This window comes from Dendrobium catenatum, unplaced genomic scaffold (assembly GCF_001605985.2).
Source record: "Dendrobium catenatum unplaced genomic scaffold, ASM160598v2 fragScaff_scaffold_740, whole genome shotgun sequence".
NCBI classification, from domain to species: Eukaryota; Viridiplantae; Streptophyta; class Magnoliopsida; order Asparagales; family Orchidaceae; genus Dendrobium; species Dendrobium catenatum.
The window spans coordinates 474631-497388 of NW_021319202.1; the positions used below are offsets into that span (position 1 = coordinate 474631).

The 22758-nt window shown below is 37.3% G+C and overlaps 3 protein-coding genes and 1 non-coding gene across 4 annotated transcripts; 3 read left to right on the forward strand and 1 right to left on the reverse strand.

Annotated features, from left to right (window-relative positions):
• Positions 1-2521: 2521 nt before the first annotated feature.
• Positions 2522-2594, forward strand: TRNAK-CUU. The gene has a single exon. It is a non-coding gene; the product is annotated as a tRNA-Lys (tRNA).
• Positions 2595-7292: 4698 nt separating this feature from the next.
• LOC110110223 (DAR GTPase 3, chloroplastic) lies at positions 7293-11528 on the forward strand. Its single transcript, XM_020841604.2, has 9 exons — positions 7293-7492; positions 7707-7853; positions 7971-8087; positions 8171-8314; positions 8407-8493; positions 9630-9745; positions 10444-10625; positions 10906-10963; positions 11062-11528. The coding sequence occupies exons 1-9, from the start codon at positions 7370-7372 to the stop codon at positions 11195-11197; spliced, it is 1110 nt and encodes a 369-aa protein (XP_020697263.1). The 5' UTR covers positions 7293-7369; the 3' UTR covers positions 11198-11528.
• Positions 11529-17809: 6281 nt separating this feature from the next.
• Positions 17810-19008, reverse strand: LOC110110225. The gene has a single exon (XM_020841606.2). The coding sequence runs from the start codon at positions 18920-18922 to the stop codon at positions 18287-18289; it is 636 nt and encodes a 211-aa protein (XP_020697265.1). The 5' UTR covers positions 18923-19008; the 3' UTR covers positions 17810-18286.
• Positions 19009-20630: 1622 nt separating this feature from the next.
• On the forward strand, positions 20631-22171 carry LOC110110239 (glucan endo-1,3-beta-glucosidase-like; the record flags this gene model as incomplete). The annotated part of the gene is made up of 1 exon (XM_020841620.2): positions 20631-22171. A coding segment is annotated over exon 1 (1116 nt), but the record flags the coding sequence as incomplete, so codon positions are not given.
• Positions 22172-22758: the final 587 nt, after the last annotated feature.

Below are 22758 nucleotides of genomic sequence, written 5' to 3' on the forward strand. Positions count from 1 at the left end.
TGGGAGGGTGGTGGTTGAGGAGGAGGAATCTGGTGGCAAAAGAATTATGATTTTTATCTCTTTCTTCTCTTCCATATTTAGGTTTCCTTCAATGAAGAATGAGAGATCTATTTATAATTTTTTTGGAGTGGCATTGCCAATAAATAAGGAGAATATCAAGAGCATGTTTGGAGTGTTCTTAATGGACGACCAATATTGACTCTCTTGATCGTGGACCGTTTATAAAGTATTTGAGTGTTTTAATGAAATCAGAATTCGATGATCATGAGCTCGTTGGATTTGTCTCATTGAGCCGCTCGATTTGATTATAAGCATGTCGTGTATGGAAATCGTTTGGTCAACCAATTTATTGTTTAATCCTTTTAAATGTGCTTCATGTCTTCGATTTGGATCTATTTAGGCTCGAATTGGGTTAAATTTGGTGTTGTTGGATTCGTCTTTTTTAGATGTTCAATTCGATTATACGTTTGCTAAAATCAGAGCTCAGATGATCCCATATTTAATTTCAAAATTTTATAATTTGATTTTTCCTCAAGATTTATGTCCGATCATGATTAATTTTTGATGATATATCTAGAACTAAACATGAAGTTAAAAGTAATTCTAATAGAGAAGAATGATCATGTTACGTACGTAGTTGACCGTATGGACGGCCAGATGTTAATGTTAAAAGCGAAGCGAGCCATGCAGTGTCCTTGCCAATTTTATTAAAATTATGGCTTAACGCTCAATATTTCAAATTAAGGAAAAATCGTCCTTGCAAGTAGAAACATTAAAAATGACATATTAACATTGCATAAAAGAGAAAGAAGATAAAGAATCATAGGAAAGTTTTGCTCGATAATCACTTTAAACTTTTAGTAGGATGAATACAACAACAACAACATCAAGCCTTTGTCCCACTACATTGGGTCGACTACATGAATCCTTCTTCTCCATTGTTAAAATTCAAATTCTCGTTTAAATCTAATAAATAAAGACCATTTCTAATATTTTCTAATGAAGTCTTTTTAGGCCTTCCTCTGCCTTTATCAACATAAGTCAAATCTAATATCTCTACTTTCCTAACCAGGTCATCGGAAAGCTGGCTTTTTATGTGACCAAATCATCTAAGGCAAATCTCTCTAATCTTATCTTCCACTGGAGCTACTCCAACATTTTCACGTATATGCTCATTTTGTATCCTATCTCTAAGGGTAAAGCCAATCATCCACCTGAACATCCACATCTCCGCAACACTTAACTTAGTATCATGCTTCTCTTTTAATAGCCAACATTCGGCATCATAAAACATTGTAGGTCGCACCGCCATCTTTTAGAATTTTCCCATAAGTTTGAGGGGACTTTTCTATCACATAACAAGCCTGATGAATTCCTCCACTTCAACCATCCAACTTGAATTCTACTGATAATATCCCCATCTATATATTTATTTTCAAATAAGTATAATATAATTTTTTATTCTTTTTTTTTACATTACACTCATATTAAAGCAAATTCTAATATTATAGGTTGTTGATTGTACAATAAAAAATTATATGGAAAATATCAAATTAGTGTTTCTCTCTAACATTTTTAGGGTTTATTTTGTGACAGACGTAATTTAGCTATTATTATTGTAAAAAATAGCTTTCATCACATGAATTTTTGAAAAGCTGTGAAAAAGCAGCATGAAGGCAGTAGTTAAATGAAATTAGGACTCCTATCTGAAAGCAAAGCAGTGAGAAAGTTATCCCAATTAGATTCTTAATATTAGGTTCTCAAAATTTATTTGAGAAAATCACAGTATAATATTTTAATTTAAAAGTGCTCCAAATGAGACTCTAAGTTCTTGAATCTATTTTAAGATGTAAACATATATAATTTTTTTAGTAACATTTATATTTTTTAAAATAAAAAAATTTGATTTGATGCCACTCAACCATGCAAATTAGGAGTGTAAACGAGTCGAGTAGAGTTTGAGTCATGCTTAACTCGAGCTTGGCTTGTCTGCCAAATCACGAGCTCGAACTCGAGCTCAAATGGCATGCTAGAGCTCGGCTCATGGCAATAGATTCGGGTTGGCGAGCCAGCTTGCGAGAGGCGTAAGAAGAATAGGAAATGTGATTCTGCCTTCGATTCCATGTTCTAGTTCTAGTTTCATCTTCTATTTCTGCGCCAGCTTCCTCCTCCGATTCCGTATCAACATCTGCTTATGCTTTCCAATTCTGGTTATGTCATCCGATTTTCGTTTTGGCCCTGCCTTCAGTCATTCAATTATATCGAGTTGTTGCGTGAGTCAACAAGTCCAACAGCGACTCCATCAAACTTAAACTCAAAATTCGATAAACTTGACTTGTGAGCTCGTTATCTAATCAAGCTTGAGCAAACTCAAGACCCGTATTTGTTTTAACCCACTCAACCCCACGTGCGTCAGGACTTTGAGTGGTTGAACGTATCCGGGAATCGAGGAGGAATTTTAATATTTTAAATGATGATAAATTATAAATAAATATAAATGAATTAATCTAAGTGCATCAAAGCCCGTCTAGCTCAGTAGGTAGAGCGCAAGGCTCTTAACCTTGTGGTCGTGGGTTCGAGCCCCACGGTGGGCGTTAGTTTTTAATTTTAAATATTTTTTTTTCTTTTTTGAAGTCCGCGATTGAATAAATATCAAATGGCGAAGTATTCTTATTATAAATTACGTTAATCATAAAATATATTGGGTAATAAACATCTGCTTATGCTTTGAAGATTTAACAGGCAAATGCTACACAAATTTTATGCTATTTACTGAATTGAATTTACATCTATGGAATTAGAAATCGTATGTTTCAAAATGCCGAAGAAGGATTACAAATCATTTTTAAAAGGTTGTAATTCTAAAACAACTCAACTTGTTTGGTTAAAGGTAATATTATTTTGATCGCTAAATCCATCGTTCTATTTAGGAAAGTTTAATTCTAAAATTCATTAAACTTAATTCTGATTTCATTTCCACTCATCTTATATTTGAAAATTAAAGCATTACATTTAAGTTTTTTCTTTTTAGATGTGTAAAAGTCATTTGATTATTAAATGCATCCCAGCAAATTTTTTAGTTTTCAAAGAGTCAAGTTTTGGTATATACTACTTTCAAATATAAAAAAAAAATCAACTAAAACATTTGCTTAGTTACTTACTTAATTACCTTCAAATATTAAAAAAAATCACTTTCTGTGATGCTATGGACTAATTCATGATAAAAACAAAATGCCTAAATATATTTATTGTTTGAAACTCAATTTGTGAGTTGCTTTGATGATTCATATGATATATTTGGATCAATTACTTAATTTTAATTCAGAAATGTTAGTTGATTATTATATGTATCTCAATATATAAAAAGGTATCAAGGTAATTTGTTATTATACAACAGCAACACAGTAACTTGGCAGTTATATTACCCAAACAAAATTTATTGATTTATATACAGCAGCTTTAAAAAGCAGCTTTCTGGACAACAACTTCACAACATGCTTTATCGATAGTTACAGCCATCCCAAATGAAGCCTAAGAAAATGCATAACGAAGGGCTATCTGGTCATGGTGGGCGCGAAAAGATCATATCACAACTTCATGTTCCTTTTTTTGGCCTCATCTTTTTCGAGTTGTTACTCGTTTTATTGAAAGATGTTTGATTTGTCAAACTTATAAGAGAGGCAGTCAAAATACAAGTTTGTACATGCCATTGCATGTGAAGACAACCATTTGGGAAGATCTTAGTCTCGATTTTGTTTTGGTATTACCTCAAACCAAACATGGCAATGATTCGGTGATGGTGGTGGTAGACATTTTTTCCAAAATGACGCACTTTCTTCCAAGTAAAAAAATATTTGATGCGCCAAACATTGCCCATATTTTTTTAATAAAATAGTTCATTTACGTAGTTTGATAGACCAAGAAGCCTTGCTTCTCTTATAGATGTTAAGTTTATATGCCATTTTTGACATGATTTGTGGAAGCAGTTACATACTAACATCAATTTAAGTTGCGCCTACCACTTACAATTTGATAGTCAAACGAAAGTGGTGAATCACACACTTGGAAATACGTTAAGATGTCTAGTACAAGACCATCCGAAAATATGGGATGACTTGTTGAGTCAAGCTGAATTTGCATACAATAAAATGCCTAAGCGCTCCACCAGTCATTGCCCTTTTAGCATTGTTTATTCAAAGATGCCCAATCATACCCTTGATCGTGCGTTCATTCCAAAATGCAACAATACTGCTTTCCAATTAACTGAAAATTTCACAACTTTAATCAATGATGTTCACAACAAGTTTATTTCATCAAATACTAAGTACACAATGACAGCCGATTCTCGCCGTAGTCACAAAGTTTTCAATCATTGTGATTTAGTTGTAGTTTGTCTCCGGAAGGAGCATTTTGCCCCTGGTTGTTATTCCAATATGTCTCGCCGCAAAGTGGGCCCTATTCCCATTGTGAAGAAAATCAATAATAATGCTTGGATCGTTGATCTACCTCTTGAATGCAATACGTCCTCCACCTTAAACATTGCTGATATATCCAGTTACTTTCCTCTTGAAGACGCTCCAACTATTACAACCTCATAGAGTAGAATCCTCTTTCAGCATGGGAGATCTGATGCGGTGCATCACGTAGAAGAGGGAGTAACTTACTCATTTAGACTCCACTACTATAGTTGCTCTTTTTGTTTTAATTGTACTAGACATACCTTTACTGTTATAATCATCTTTTCATACCTTAGTATATGAATTCAAAGAAAAAGAAAGAGCAAAATATATGATATTTCTTTGAAACCTCAATTTAGAGTTTCCCTGCATTACTCTGTTTTCCCTTTTCCCTTACAGATTGCGATTTCTTCCACAAACTACCACGTCAATTTGTGTGCAGAAGTAGGTTTTACTATTCTCAGATTTTGATAAGAAGGCGACTTTTCTTGATCTCAGATTCTTGGAGTGCATTATGAATTCAACACAAAGCATGATCATTCCATTCCATTGCATCGTCGAAATATCATATCAATACTTAAAAGCATCATTTTATTACTTGGTCAAGAACAAGGCATTCTTATTCGCGCATGCTTAGCAAGTAGGCAAAGCAGCTTCCTTCCATTAAACAAATTGGCATCCAACAGAATAAAGTACTGCCAGAGATTTTGGATTCCCATGCGCAAAAAGAGAACTCAAATGGTTAAAGACCTTAGCTAGATGGCTCTCATCTGTCACTTGAGCTATTCCAACCTTTTTATTTCAAGCCACTCATCCACTTGTGCATTCTCATCTTTATTTTTTTTATAATGTAACTTTAATTAAATATAATATGATAATATTATTGATATATCCTCAAAAAATCATCTTGATCGGGCACGATTCTCGAGGCAAAATCAAGCCGGAAACTTCAAAAATTAAATATGAGATCACATGAACTTCGATTTCAGCAAATTTATAGTCAAATTGAGGGTCTCGGAAATACGAACCCAACGACACCAAATTCGACTCAATCCAGGCCTAAATGAGTCCAAATCAAGGACCCGAAGCGCTGTTGGAAGTTTCAAACCACAATTTGAGTTACCAAACGGTTTCTAAACATAACATGCTTATGGTGGAATCGAGCGACTCGACGAGACGAATCCAACGAGCCCAAGATCGCCGAATTCCAACATCATTAAGACATTCAAATGTCTGACGAACGGTACACGATCAAGGGATTCAATATCGGCCGACCACTCCCTATTTACCCCGATCTCTCACCTATTTATAGGTCATGCCACTCCAAAATATCTATAAATTGGCCCTCATTTCTCTTAAGGAGGGGCCCAAATAAGAAGCAAGATAAGAAGAATAGAAGGATAGGAGGGAAGAAACTCCTCCTTGACCACCGCCGAAGTTCTGTCCGACGCCGAAACTCCGCCCAAGTGACACCGAAATTCGGCCCGCCCTCCAAGTGACGCCGGAATTCCGCCCAACCTCCAAGTGACGCTAGAGTTTCACCCGAACTCCAAGTGACGACGGAGTTCTGTCTGATTACCATCTAACGCCGGAGTTCCGCCCGACGCCTAAACTCCGCCCAAGTGACGCTGGAATTCTGCCTGCCCTCCAAGTGACGCAGGAATTCCACCCGACCTCCAAGTGACGCCAAAGTTTCACCCGAACTCCAAGTGACGCCGGAGTTCTATCTGAATACCATCTAACGCCGGAGTTCTCCTCAGCCTCCAACTGACGTTAGACTTCTACCCGATGCCTGACCTTCACTCGTCGCCAAGTTTCTACCCGACGCCAGACTTCCGCCTGTTGTCAGACTTTCGTCGGACATCTATCCAATGCTGGATTTATGTCCATTACTGGATGTCTACCTGACGCCATCCTTCTTACCTTCGTCGTCAAACAACGGTCCTGCTGACTTATGTCACTCGCCGACTACAATCCTTCAGACCAAACAAACACATAATCAGTGATTCTTTATATTTTCATCATGTAATGTAGTGTATAAGATGTACATCAAGCTAAGACCTTCCCCCAAAAAAGGGCATCATTTGTAATCAACTGCAATACTAGTGGATTCATTCAAACTGGGCTATACCCAATGGTTTTCCCCCCTTTTTCAGGGGTTTTTTCACGTAAAAATCTTGGTGTCTCTAGTGAATGATGCACACTCTCTTTTTATCTGTGTGTGTGCTGGATCTTCGTACAACGCTAAGACGTTAAATTATATATATTTCTCTACCGCCGCGAATACTTCTGGACACAACAATTATAATATTTAAGAAAAAATGAATTCTTCTTAAATTAAAATTAACAAAAGTATGAGAAATTAATATGAATATGATATTGATATATTCCAATTCCTTAAAAACTATATAAATAATTAGTTAAAATTTAGAAGAGTGAAAAAAGAATGATTTTTTTTTTTAAGAATATCTTTATGTTTTTAATAATAGAATAAAATTCTTTTTATTACGCATATCATTGATTTCAACACCATTAATTATTCTCAATACAATTTAATTATTAGATAGTATAATTAAATATTAGATAAATATTAGTAAATTATAAGATATATATTAAACGAACAAATATTTACAATGTTTATTAGAGAACTAATGAATATTTAATTATTATTAATTTTCCATTTATAATTTATGTGAATTAATATTATTATCTAATAACTTTATGATATTAACTAATAATTTAAATAAAATTAAACTGATAGATATTTTATGATAAATAAAATTAAAGATATATTTAAATAGCACAATGCAAGTAGCCAAGTACTAATATCCTGATAAAATTTTTAATCAACGTTAAGAAGATTCGGTTGAGTTACTGGTCATCCTGTTCGCACTTCACTGCTGTGCTCTTCAATGGCTTCATTGGCATCCCCAACGAATTGCCATTCTTGGGCGCCCTTCGCTGCAGCGCCTCGCTTTGGAAGCTCTAATAAGCTCATCGTCCACGTTTCCCCCACGCTTCTCGCTCCGATTGCTGTGAGACCTCGCTTCTAGGGTTTTGATTTTTCTCATACTCTTCATTTCTTTATATGGTTAGCGTATGTTACTTTTATGACCAGTGAAACCTTGGATTTCGATCATTTCATATTATTATTTTTTTTTTCACAAACGGCTTAGAACAGTAAAAACTGGGATACAGTTAATGATTTGAAATCAATGTATTATAGGATTGAAGTGAAGATCTTTGCAGGTTAGTGCTGGACATACCCTCAACTTATCTCAGAAACAGAAAAGTAGCATTCCTAATTTTACAACCGAGGGGCTCTGGGAAGAAACTGATTGGGAGAAGCTGGATGCTGATTTGAATTATTGGACGAGACCACTGCGCCCTGTACAGGTACAAACGAGTTGTTATATTCAAACATTTTCTTTCGGAACATGATCATTTTTAATTTATATCTACTTAAATTGGAAGTGTATTTTAGCGCATTATGGTTTCATGTGCTCTTGGTAGTGGTATCCTGGTCATATTGCTAAAACAGAGAAGGAACTCAAAGAACAGCTCAAGCTAATGGATGTTGTAATCGAAGTTCGTGATGCAAGGATCCCAATGTCCACAAGTCATCCACAGGTTTTAATAATTATCTTTTATCGAATGTTAATTCTAAAAGATCAACCTTTCTGCTTGGCATTTGACTAAATTTCTTTCTGTAGATGGATTTATGGCTTGGCAATCGTAAGAGGATACTAGTTTTGAATAGAGAAGACATGATATCCACTGCTGATAGAAATGCATGGGCTACTTTCTTTGCAAAGCAGGGCTTGAAAGTTGTATTCTCAAATGGGCAACTAGGAATGGTACTTAGAAGAATTTTTTTTTTTTTCCGAAGGCATCTTTCTGATGACTTGTCACACTTACTAATTACATGGACATTGCTTTTCAATTGCAGGGCACTATGAAACTTGGCAGACTTGCAAAGTCATTAGCCGCCAACGTGAATGTCAAACGTAGAGCCAAGGGCCTACTTCCTCGTCCAGTAATTCATATTATATTTTCTTTAAGCATTTGATAGTTTCTTCCTTGTCTTCTGCAAGCTCTATTAGTTTCACAGATTTGGCATTTTCTCATAACCTGTCTTAAAAAATAAGAATAGATGGATTTCATCCCCACAAAAGAGTATTTTTAATCCAAGCAGTTCTTTGGCAGTTAATTGATGGAGGCTCAGGTTTTCTTGCTGCCTATAGACTCTATTTTATGGATTATTAATCCTTGAGTAGTGGGTCAATTTGTCGTGCTTAATTTAAATTCATTATGAAGCTTCTGCCTTGACATATAATTATATGATTTTATTCCCCTCAAAAACTCTTGATGCTTCATTATATTGGATTTGTTTAATTCTACAACTGATTCCTTGTTCTTTTTCAAATGTTTCTTTGTTGGTTTTTTTTAATTGGTCATTATAGGCCCTTCAAATTGCAAATTGACTAAAAAAATGGCTACGGTTGTCTCTACTCTCATTAACAAGTGTGAAATTTGCTTTCACTTGATATTTGATCTTATGAAATTCAAGTTCTAGGTTCATGTGCTTTTCCTATGACACATAAGATTAAATCCCAAAATAGTCCTCTTATTATTCGCTTGTGGCTAATTCAGTCCTTGAGATTATATAATTTAGTCCATTGATTATACAAAATTGATTAGAAAATATTAGAAATGATCTTTCTTTATTAGATTTAAACGAGAATTTGACTTTTAACAGGACACAATGGAGAAAAAGGATTCATGTAGCCGGCCCCATATAGTGGGACAAAGGCTTGATGTTGTTGTTGTTGTTGATTATACAAAATTGATTCATAATGACCCCTCAAATTGTGATAAGTTGTTCCCAATTTAGTTCTTTGCCTATAAAAAAATTGAGGCTAATTTAGTGCCCAAGGGATAATTTTGGATCAGAGACTAAATTAGAGAAATGTGATACTCTGGACTTAATTGACCATATACAAATAGTCGTGGGACCATTTTGGGATTTAGGCCTAGTTTTAGCCATTTCAACATTCTCCTCATTGTTATGAAATATGTTTCAAGTAACAAATAATTGATGTGATATTTTTTCCCCTAAACTATTGCATTAAACTCTTAGTTAACTTTGATAAATTCTTCATTCTATTACAGGTCAGGGCTGGAATTGTGGGATATCCAAATGTAGGCAAATCTTCTCTAATCAACCGTTTGCTAAAGCGTAGAATGTGCCCAGCAGCTCCTAGACCAGGTGTTACAAGAGAGCTGAAGTAAGCAATAAAGATTACATTTTTTAAAATTAGAATCAACACTCAAACAGATCTTTAGTGAGTATAGTTGGAGAGAGTAAAGAAAAAGTTTCAGTTAAAGTGGAAGCCTATGAGTTCCGTTGGTACTATTTAAATCCAAACAAAGCCACAACCTGAAATGATCCCCTTCAAGGCTTTAACCCTCTGTCCTTCATACAATTAAAAACAAACTTACATGGCATCAATGGGATTCTATTGGCGGTCATCAGCACATCTCTTTTATTCTGCACCCAATCAAACACTTACAAGATAATCATTGCATGCATATAGATTAAAATTTAAGATTGCATATTTTTAGTAGTTTTTTGATAAATTAAGGAATACTTATATTAGAAGAAAAGTTAGAGTGATATCTATTGAAGATATGGTGATTGAAAATAAAATTAGATAGTATGAACATTACAACAATGTGTAGAAAATCCCTTGTTTGACAAGTTAATAAATGGTGTCAAAGGATTATGGAGTGGTAGACCGTAGACGGTCTAAAGTTACATGGATAGAAATCTTTTAAAATGATTTACAACAAATAGGTTTAGCACCTAAAAGCACTTAATTAGAATGGCTGAAATTAAAGATTCATAATATAACTCCAAATAGTTGGGCTAAACTTAATGCTGATGATGGTGATTTTTATTACTGATCTAACTAATCTTTAATAGATGGGTCCGCTTTGGGAATGATCTCGAGTTGCTGGACTCTCCAGGCATAATACCAATGCGTCTCACGGACCAAGCAGCTGCAATCAAGCTTGCAATATGTGATGACATTGGCGAGAGATCATATGATGTCACTGATGTGGCTACCATTCTTTTGCAGATGCTTGTAAGGCTGCCAGCGATAGGTGAATTTTCATCTTGATGTTTGAAAATATTAGAAATGATCTTTCTTTATTAGATTTAAATGAGGTAGACCTAAAAAAACTTGATTAGAAAATAATAGAAATGATCTTTTTTTATTAGATTTAAATGAGAATTTGACTTTTAACAAGACACAATGGCGAAAAAGGATTTAAATGAGATTTGGATTGAATTTTTTCTCATTGTACTGTGTATTTAACCATTCCATTTTTGGTATTGTCTCTTGATCTTGCTACTTAGCTACCTCTTTTTTAATCCTTGCAGGACCCGAAGCTCTTTCCAAGCGTTATAGAGTTGATGCGGATTCTTACTTTGGTAAAACGTATGTTAACATATTGTGAACTATCTTGATAATACCGTTTCTTTCGAAAGTGACGACACTTCCAGTTGATGCGGTAAAACTTTCTTTTTTTTTTGTAGATTTCTTGATAAGATTTCCCTTCAGTTGTTCAATGGGGATGTTGGCCAAGCATCATTTCGTGTTTTGAATGACTTTAGGAAGGGAAAATTTGGTTGGATTTCACTGGAAAGGCCCCCAAAGTATGTTGCCAAATAACACAAATTGAAAGAATGACATGCTTCCAATTTATAAGGGATGAAGGTAGGGGTTTAGCTGGTAAGGTGTATGTAACAATGGAATGAATCGGCATTTTTGTAGATAGAAGTGTTTTTCCAGATAAAATTGCCCTTTCATTCTCACCTTAGTTTTATCTTATAAAAAAGGAAGTGATCTACATTTTATTCTTATAAAAAAGGATGTGTTCTTCTGGTAATTAGTTAGGATTCATAAATTTTGATGCTTGAAGCCTTAGTGTAAGTTTCGTCACAGCAGTTGTAAGAAATTTATTTTCTTCACATTTATACAAAAATTATGTTATTGAACTTCATTTAGATATAACAAAAAATCTTCATTCAGAGCAACGCTGATGATCTTACTCATGATGTTGTACCATATATTTATAATCAATTAATCTTCCAATTATGTCGGGATTTATCTTTCACATTACCATCGCTGGTGGCTCAGGTGATTTTAGCTTCCCAGGAATAATCTAAATTGTTAGCTGACAGCCAGTCAACAATAGAAGACCCAAAAAGCCAGGGGTCCCAAATCATAGAAAGAGTGCTATCAACTTTAATAAGGAACTGAAAGCAGTGCTTAGCATTGGCCACCATATTGCAAATGAATTTCCAGTAAGGGGAGGCAAGCTTCTCAATCGGTTTCCAAGGTGAGAGGTATCTCATACGCCACCAAGAAAAAAGAAGTAGATTATTAGGACTGTAGAACCTCCAAATCAAAGAGCTAGTGAATGCATTGTAAACAGAATCCAAACCAGGGATACCTAACCCGCCTTTATCTTTGGGTTTGCAAACATCTTTCCAACTAATGGTGTGCAATTTTTTCAGGGAGATATTACCATAAAATAAAAATCTGGAACACATTCTATTAATAACTTTGGAACAACTTTTTGGTATTATGAACCCACGAATCCAGTAAGCAATGGTGTTGCTAATGATAAATTTGATAAATTGAATTCTCCCCGCTAGAGACAAAGTTTTGGCCTTCCAGCTATCAAGGGCTTTAAAATTTTTTTGAATAAGGGGTTGAAAGTCAGATTGTCTCAATTTGCGATAAAAAATGGGAATGCCCAAGTACTTCATAGGGGAAAAGGATTGAGAAATGTGAAGTAAATTGCATATCTCATTAGCAGTGGGGCTATTTTTGGAGAAAAGAATCGCACTTTTGCTGGGGTTAACATGAAGGCCATATAAATTAGCAAAGTGGCTAAGAATGTCTTTAAGTTTAACAGCATTGCAATAGGTAGCTTTCCCAAAAACTAGGAGGTCGTCAGCATAGAGCAAATGAGTAATAGATGAGTTACCAGAGCTCATCTCAATAAAACTACTATCCCCAACGACAACATCAAACAAGGAGGACAAGGCATCAATGGCAATGCTAAAAAGATAAGGTGAGAGCGGGCAACCTTGACGTAAGCTTGTGGTAGAGTTAAAGTAATCTTCCAGAGCTCCATTGATGCAAATAGAAAAATGGACGTCAGAAATACACACTTTATGAAAATATTGGGGAAACCTTTGGCAGCAAGACGTTTCAGGAGAAAATTCCTTGAGACAGTATCAAATGCTTTAGTAATATCAAACTTAGCACAAAAAAACTTCCCTTTTGCAGACTTGTTGAAATCCCAAATAAGCTTTGAAGCAAGAAGGATATTATCAGAAATAGTCCTCTTATGTATGAATCCCCCTTGGCTAGGGTGAATGATGAAATGCATCACCCCTTTCATTCTGTTGGCAATGATGTTTGCAATAATTTTGTAGATAACATTATAAAGGGAAATGGGCCTAAAGTCTTTTGTGGTGGTAGCATGAGGGTGTTTCAGAATAAGAGCAATAGCGGTAGCCTTAGCTTGCTTAGGAAGTCTAGCAGTAAAGAAGAAAAATAAAATAGCTTGGGTGATTTGAGGGCCAATAAGGTGCCAAGAAGCCTTATAAAAAGCAAAGGTGAAGCCATTTGGTCCCGGGGCCAAGCAGTTAGGACCAGAAAAAATGGTGTTCTTGATCTCTTCAATAGTGACTGGAGCAGTAAGGGAAGGAATTAGGTGAGCTGGAATGGAGCTTCCAGTAGGCATGTAGGGGGGTATTCAGCAGCAGAAAGTTGGAGGTTAAAAAAGGTTTTGATAGTGCTGAATAAAGGCTCTAGAAATATCTGAATGGGATGAAGCCAAGCCATTATAAGTAGAAATTTCTTTGATCTTGTTGTAGTTCTTCCTGATATTAATCTTAGAGTACAGGAATTTCAGATCATCTTCTCCATTCATAAGCCACTTGGCCTTAACTCGTTGTATGGCCCAATTAGCCATGGAAGATTGGAATGTGATGAGCTTGAGATTAATTTGATGAAGGGAAGCAACAATATGAGGATCTTGGGGATTATTCTGTGCTCTGCTGAGGAGAGAGCCTTGGTCAGCCGTGAGGGCGTCAAGCTCAAGCTTCATAAAATTAGAGTTGTTCCAAGGTTGACCTTTGAGATTATTCTTGAGGCTTTTGAGTTTGTGGCAAAAAGAGTAGAGAGGACTGGCATTACAGTTTTGGGCAAAGATATCAATTAGAAGATCTCAGAAAGCCGGCTTGCTCGTTCAATAATTTTTAAACAAGAATCTGTGTTTGTTAGGGGTTGCAAAATTCGGGTAAAGGATAATGGGGGAATGATCAGAGCAAAGGGGGTCACCAACTCTATAAAAAGAGTTGGGAAATTCAGCAAGCCAACAATCATTAACCAGAATACGATCTAGTTTAATATAGATGGGATTGACAATTCGTTGATCGAACCAAGTGTAGTAATGACCTACATAAGTGAGGTCATGTACACCAATGTTGAAGATCATATTGTTAAAGTAACCCACTTTATTGGCGGAAAGGGGAATTCCCCCATCTTTTTTCTTTGGGGATCTACAACAATTAAAATCCCCAATAATGGCCCAGGGTCTGGTTATGTTTGTAGAGATGCTATTAATTTGTTTCCAAAGATCTAGTCTTTCATCAAAGGAGTTTGAGGCATAAACCACTATGACATCACAAATGGAGGAGGCAGCACTAGCAATAGTACCATGAATCAGCTAGTTGGTTTCGAGAGTAGAAGAGAAATCGACCACCTCAGTATTCCACTTAATCCAGATCCTCCCCAGGGAGGAGAGCTCAAAATTGTCACAAGCACCTTCCATGGGAAAAATGTTGTGAGAGGCTAGAAACCAGGGGTCGGCAGTAGAGGAGGGGGTAATTTTGGCTTCTAAAATGAAGATGAGATCAAGATTGTAGGAATTTACAAGCTGTTTACAACTGAAAACCTTGTCGGGGCTGTTAAACCCACGAGTATTCCAAGCTGCAAGTTTGGGTAAAATCATTGGCCTTTGGAGGAAGAGGGGTTGCCTTTTTGGCATTTTTGGCTCTGGTGTTTTTAGTGTTGGTGATATTGTTAGAGCTGAAGATAGGCGTGATAGGTGGAGTTTGGGGAACGCGGGGGAGGAGGGCCAAAGGTTGGGGGGAATTGGGAAGAGGAGCTGGTTGAGGGGGCAGTAATAAGAATCGGGGTTGACCAGACGGCCTTTACCACAATAAAGAATGTTCTTGGTCTGAGAGGTTCGGGAAGGCTGCAAATTTGTTGCTGGTGAGTATAGTAGAGGACTTCGGGGAAGGTGGAATTTCAGGGAGAGAGTATGTGGAGGGGGAGTTAAGGTTGGGGATTTGAGTAGTAGGCTAGACAGATTGGATGGGAGTCATTAGTTGCACATTAGAAGTATTTGGGGGTTTTGAGATGGATAAGCGGGGAGGTGGGGTAGGTCGAGGCTTGCAGCTCAAGCTGCGTCCCCTGGGCCGTGATGAGTTTAGGGTCTTGGGAGCAGCTTCTATGAGACATAAGGTGGGAGAGTGCATGATTGACCCACATTGGGTGCAAGGTTATGGTTTCCAATCATAAAACACCTTGAGGGGGACAACTTTCCCATCTACAAAGTAATAAACTTCATTAGGGAGGGGGGAAGAACTTGTCACCTGGACACAGACCCTCGCAAACGTCAATCTACTTTTTGTGGCAGTCAGAGCGTTCACTGCCAAAGGGATACCGATGCAACTAGCTATCTTTGAAATGCCTTCTGGGGTCCAGATGGAAAGTTCATGATCTTCACCTAGAGAGGAATGGAAGGGAACTCCTCTCTTTTGGGGACGAAATCTGGCGTCCACCTTTGTAATATGAAAGATTTGCCAAATAAAAACCAAGGCCCGCCTAACCAGATAAGCTCGTAATCCTCCGAGGCAGAGAATTTCAACAAGAAAAATCCTTCATCCATGGTGAGGAGCGTCAGTGAACCTTTTAGCGACCAAGTTTTCTTAATCGTTGCAAAGAGTGCTTCGTAGTTGGGCCTTTTGCCTATAAGATATCCAACCAGAGAAAGAGACCACTCTGGGGCACATGCATTAAATTGCTCTTTGGAGAAGAGGGCTGTGGCATTCTTGTTAGGAACAAAGGAAAGGGTGTGCGAAAATTCGGTTGAAACTTGAGAACTAGTGGCCAATAGATTTTTCCAGTCAAGAGGCGCCTCAGAGGAGGGACGGGGGATTGGATGAGAGGAAGAAGGTGAAGAGTTTAAGAGAGAGAGAGAGAGGGGGGGGAGCCATGGGGGCGAAACCCCCGGCCGGGGAAAAACTAGGTCACCAAAACCCTAGTAGAATTTCTCTTTCTAACACCAAAGCCACAAACTTCGCCCCCTACCCTTATTAATATAGCTTTTAGAGATTTCTACAAAACCTTAATGGGACATCTAAAATATAAATTATAGAGATCCGTATGATCAATTAGTTTGCAACAAACATGATCTATTATAGGACGCAAATCAAATTTGGTGGGGACATTTGTTTACCTCTGACTACCACAAAGTTTCAACAACCGTACCCACTGCCCACGATTGCTCGTAACTTCCCTTATGTAACTCCTCTCACAATAATAAACTTTCAATGAACTGATCTTGGAGGGGCACTCACGCAGACATAAATTGGAACTCCCCTCCATCTCTTTCTCTCTCGTCTTACCGTTCTACATGCAAGAAGCCCAACCCACGCTGCTCCTACATGTGGATACCCTCTGCGATCCCGATTCCTGCCTCCGACGCTGCTTCTACACGCACCAGCTATCTACCACACTCACCGATCCACCTGCAATGGACCTCCCGCCGACCGTACTCTCCCAGCTGGAACTTCCGCATGCAACCCAGCCTCCCGCAGCTCGCTCGTCCTCGATCGAACTCCCGTAAGCAGATAGCCTAAGCGTTCGATTTAACTTCTGTAAATGCACACTTCGTCCTCCCTCTGCCTGACCAGCTTCGCCTCTGCCCTCCTAGCCACTCGATCTAGTCCTCGAATCGACCCTAGTCCACACGATCCCTAGCCCTTACATCCAGCCAAACCCATCGGACCCATTCCGCCTCAGCCACCTACTTTTGATCTAATTCCCATCCAGCCTGCATACCCTATGACCCGCTTTATCTAATTCGACCCAATTAGCCCCGAATTCGGCACGATCCTCGTTGATCTCAGGATACCCGGCCTGATTCAGCCTAATATGATCTGATTAGTCTGATCTGACCAGATCAATCCCACTATCTGATTCGATTGCAGGTCATCTTATTAATTATATATATATATAACTAACGAGGGGGCCATTATATATATATATATATATATATATGAAAAAGAGAAGGGTGGAAGGGACTTTTGTAAACAAGTGTTAAAGACCTGCATCGTCGATCTTAGATCGGGCTAGAAATACACAAATTGAAGCATCATGCCATTGATCTTTGATCTGAGCGGGAAGATCCTTTAATTTGAAAACCTTATGCCATTGATCTTTGATCTAGGTATAATGATTTAAAATTTTGAAGATCTCGAGCCGTCGTATCTTAGATTCGGGCGAGAAGAACCAAAGGCAAGTGCCTCCTGATCTCTCTTCGTGGGGAGGGTACGTTAGGAGGCTGTCGAAACTAAAACTGACAAAGAACCCCCCAAGATAACTAATTTCAAACTAATTTATGTCATTTTTTTTTTAAATAATAGGATTCTTATATATTATTTAAAGATCAAATTTCAATATCAAGTTCTTTAAGAAGTTAATCATTGTTGTATATAACTCATTAAAATCTAGTGATTAAAGAAATAGCCAAATTGCTCAGGCCTCTCTCAAATCATGGATGATGGTAATTACATAAACAATTCATATATAAAAATCACCTACTGGACAACTTGATCAGAACAGTTATGAAGTTATAATTTATGGAGATATCATTTGATGAAAAATCCCGACATATGATATTGTATCTAATGATAAATTTGGAAAAGCCTATGTTAATTCAAATCAATCTTTTGTATATTGCGACTTCAGAAGGATATCTAATAGTGAGCATATTGTAACAGCTCAAATTTTTAACTGTCGAGATATTATCCTCTTTGGCCTAAGAGTCTCACGATTATGTCATGTTGATGTAACTTACCATTAGGTCACTCATCCCATAATTCAATCTTAGGCAAGCTTGTATGTCATGTTGATGTAACTTATCAGTAGGTCACTCATCCCATAATTCAATCTTAGGCAAGCTTGAGTATTAGTTTCTATTTGAGCTAAAAATAGATCTGCTTTTTGTGCAATTTTTTTATCTTTTTGCTTCAATTGTCTGGCAGAAATTACGAATGTAAAAGAAGGTTTGATAATGAAGAACATTTTTTATAATCAACAAAAACTGGCTCTAATTTGATCGTTGGATGCGTAAATGAGTGAAGCTCAAATAAGGTTTCTTAGCTTGCTTACTAAATGAGCTGAAACACGAACAAGTTCTAACTCAATTATTTTCATCTCAATAAAAATAAGTAGTAAAATTTGGAGAAATTGTTAGAAGCAAATTTATTAGGTGTCGCACTTAGCTAATCGGACGCGGACACAAAAAAGTGGCTCAGTAGAGAAATCGGAACTTCATAACATTTTTTTTTGCGTTAATAATGGTATATGAAACAAGTATAAGTAAATAAATTTCAACTTAGCCTTCATGAAATTACTTGCCAAATCAAATGATAAAAGCCAATCTAATGATCAAATTAACTTGTCAACGGAAGGCTGGAAGGTAATGCTCTTCTGGTTTGACAGAGCCAGCATTGCAGTATGATCAATGAAGTCCTTTAGTTCTATAACCGAATCCAAAATCACCCTCAGATCACCAGCACAAGGAAAACAAGCGGCTCCCAGCCTCCTTACTGCATATATGTAGAAAGTCAAGCACCCTTTCCTGAACTTGAATCTCGCCATCTCACAGCCAGTGAGCCCAAAGATAAGCCTCTTGTTCACATCACCAAGAGGAAACATGGCTGGCCAGATTCTATCCACAGCAGATTTCATGGTTTCCGTCTCGAACACGAAAAGCAGAACCTTCGACTTTTTTGTGCCAAGACCAAGTGTAAGTGCGTGCCATGCATTTTGAGCTAATATGGTGAAGCTTGTGGGAAGATACATGGTGGTGGAAGGGAAAGGAAGGCCATTGATATGATGCTCAAGTTGGTTTTGCTGAGGATGGATGGCAAGAAGGCGAAGGAGCTCAAGCAGAGATGATCGGCGAACAGTGAAGGATTTTAAGACAAATTGGCCTCCAAATTGAATCCCTTTGACATCAGAGCAGGGCTTGAAGTGGTGATTGTTAGACTCTTTCAGTTTGTGTTTCTTCTTCTCTCCCATGTATGATGCTTTGGTAGTAATTAGAAGACTATAACTTTCTCTGTTCTAATAAAATGCTTAGCTTTAAAGGATGGATGGCTGTATGATTTTTGGCGGCACAGCGGTGCTTTATTTTTGTTTGAAATAATGCATCATTATATGCTTCCTTTTTTCTTTCGGTAGAGATAAGGTGTTAGTTTGTCGTATTCCAAACAATTTTGAGAGTTGGAAAAGCGTTTCATCTTGCCTATGATGATTGCTGCTTCGTCAGAAGTAAATAGTAAGATCAAGCTCTGAAATCCCTCGGGCTGTGAAAGTCTTAAATGAAGCCTAAAGTTTTCAATAAAATTAATAAAAAACTCTAAAATGGAGAACATAAATATCTCTAATGGTTGTTTCACAGACCATAATTTTTACAACTTACCTATTTTTGCTAGTTAAGCTTGCAACAATATCTTTTTTATATATATTTTTTTATTTTTATTAAAGAGTATCCTAGTTGTTGGGTGTAGGGGTGGAACTAGAAAAAACTAAGAACAAGCAATTGTTAACTCTGATTTTTTTTTAGAAAAATAAATATTTAATTATTTTGTCTTCATTTAATATAAATACAATTATTAAAATTCTAAGAAAAAAATTATTTTTTATTTAATATATAATATTATATATATTTCACAATTATATTTTGTCTACCCTTCCAAATAGACGAAGCTGATTCAGCACTTGATTGGATGTTGAAATTAGCCTCATGAACAAGAGAAATTATTAGGTGTGGAGTCCGGACGTAGAGATACGTCCGGACATCCACTTAAATGTGACATGTGGAGTGCGCTTTGGTTGCACTTTTCTGTGCTTTATCTCTGTTTTAGTTGCGTTTTGACTGTTCTTTTGTTACACTTTTTGATTGCGCTTTACCTATGTTTTGACTGCACTTGACTTAAAATTCCGCTGACACATTAAATATATAAATTAAAAAATAAATACAATTGAATATTCACGTGTCTAATCAACATGTCAACATTTTATTGAAGTACAGACATATCTCTATTCCAAACTCAACTCGTAATAATTTCTCCATGAACAAGGCCTCTCATCTCCCATTCTTCTCCCGCCCTTCTTCAATTATTAGATTCGAACACCGAACAGAGAGAATCATCTAAATTTTTATATGTCTACAGTAAAAGCGCAGTCAAAATACAGTTACTATAGCAGTTGCGTTTTGACTGCACTTTTACTGTAAATGAAGAAAAATTCGAATGATACTTTATGTTCGGTATGCACCTAATAATTTGTCCCTCAAACATTCTCATAAATTTGTACTTTCTCTTGGACCCTCATTCCTTGCTGATGAGTGATGTCCTGCTACTTAGATCACGGAGAAAATCTTATTTTAATTATATTATTTAATTAAATCAATTAAAAAATATCGAGGAAAAAGAAGTCCTTCTCACTCTGTCAGGTGGAACATGCAACTTGCAACGTGGCAGCATCAGATTAATTTTAATTTTTTTTCAAATAAAAATATATATTTCTCTCAAAATATTATAAAATAAAATCACATATATATATTTTTTAATTAAAAATCTTATCTTTAAATTATAATATATTTAGGCGCGACTAATATTTTAAATTAAATTTAAAACTATAATTTATATTTATAAACTACTTAATTTTTTAATATTTATCACAATAATTTACTAAAAAAAAAGGCTAATCCGCAAATGCTTCGAGCTGCTCCAATTTTCACATATGGAGTTGTTCAGTTTTTCTCTTCGGCCTTCGCCATCGTGACTGCTCAGCAACAGCAATATTATGTTCTCTGCAACGATGTTGATGCCTGTTGCAAAAAAGGTTTATTATGTTCTGTACTAAAAATTTTGAATCATAAATATTCTTCTACGTGAGAAAATATCGGAAAACTGTCTCATTGTAGTATAGAAGAAAAACACTCTCATATTAGACAATCCGAACTGAGAATGGATCAATCAAACATTTCCGAGAAGAGAAAAAAATCAATGCAGAACTAACGGAATTAACACGACATTCCGATTCCTCGTCCGGCACGACAAAATCGCTAACAAAAAAATAGTAACCAGTCAAACTAAAGAACTCATAAATAACAGCTCGAAATAAATCCCTTTTAAATCCTTCGCCATGAAACCTTCCGCCTCACCTTCCAACATGGCCGGAATTTCACTTCCCACTTCTTACCGGCCATCCATTCCCACCCTCCTTCTCCTCCTTCATCTCGTCTTTCTCTTCTTCCCTACCGCCATCCTCTCCATCGGTATAAACTATGGAACCTTAGGCAACAACCTCCCGCCTCCAGCTGAAGTCGCATCGTTCATTAAATCTCGGACAACGATCGACCGGGTGAAGATCTTCGACTGCAATCCGGACATCCTCCGGGCCTTCGCCGGCTCCGGCATCCCCCTCGTTATCACCGTCCCCAATGGCGACATCCCCTCCCTCTCTCGCCTCCCCAGCGCCACCGCCTGGGTTGCCGCCAACGTTTCCCCCTTCTATCCCGCCACGAACATCTCCCTTATCGCGGTCGGAAACGAGATCTTGGCCACCGGCGACAGAAACCTAATCGTTCACCTCGTCCCTGCAATGCGATCCCTCTTTTCCGCCCTAACAGCAGCCGGATTCCCCTCTATTCGCGTCTCGACACCTCACTCCCTCGGCATCCTCGCCGCCTCTCAACCCCCTTCCGCCGGCCGCTTTCGCTCTGTTTACGACCGCGCCATCTTCTCCCCGATGCTCGATTTCCACCGCCGCACAAAAACCCCCTTCCTCTTCAATCCTTATCCCTACTTCGGCTACACAGATGAGACTCTTAATTACGCGCTTTTCAAGCCGAATCAGGGAGTATACGATCCGGCAACGCAGATTACTTATACGAATATGTTCGATGCACAAATGGATGCAGTGTTCTCCGCCATGAATCAGTTAGGGTACGGCGATGTGGAGATTGCGATCGGGGAGACCGGATGGCCGACTGCGGCTGAACCAGGGCAGGCAGGGGTCGATCCCGCTGCCGCTGCGTCTTATGTTACGAATCTGATCCAGCATGTGAATTCCGGGAAAGGGACGCCGTTGATTCCGAATCGCAAATTTGAGACTTATATATTCGCGCTTTTCAACGAGAATTTGAAGCCTGGGCCGATTGCCGAACGAAATTGGGGCCTCTTCCAGCCTGATTTTACACCGGTGTACGACTCCGGCGTTCTCCTCGGCGGAGGCAAGGTCATGGTAATATATATATATATATATATATATATATATATATATACTTCAATTGTAATTTCAATCAGACGGGCATAATTACTACGTCCGATCCCAGTAAGTTGCCCTTCAATATTCTCATTATTCTATTATTTTAATTCTTATTGTTATTATTAATAATAATTATTATGATTTTTTCTATTTGGCAGGCCATGGTAATTGCAAGTTCGCCGCGTAAGAAAAGCATTTAACGATTGCTTACTTCTTCACTCATTTAGTTCATGCTCTTTTGTACTATTAAATTTATATTCTCGCCGAGCTCCAATGACAGTGAAACTATGTATTATTTGAACGCCTTCATGGAATATTTGATAATGTCATTTACATGTCTCAACCTCCGAGATTACAACAAACTAATCGTATTTCTCTCCTTAAAAAAGGTCATATATTGACTCAAACAATCTCCAAGACAATAGTTTTGTACTTTTTCTGAATGTCTACAGCAATTCGGCTTTTAAGCTAGCATCATAGACCCATCGTTCTTCTTCTACCATCATGGCAAGGTGCCTCACCGAAAATGATGAGAATACTATTCAGTAGCTAGTTGCTAATAAAGCTACATCAACAAG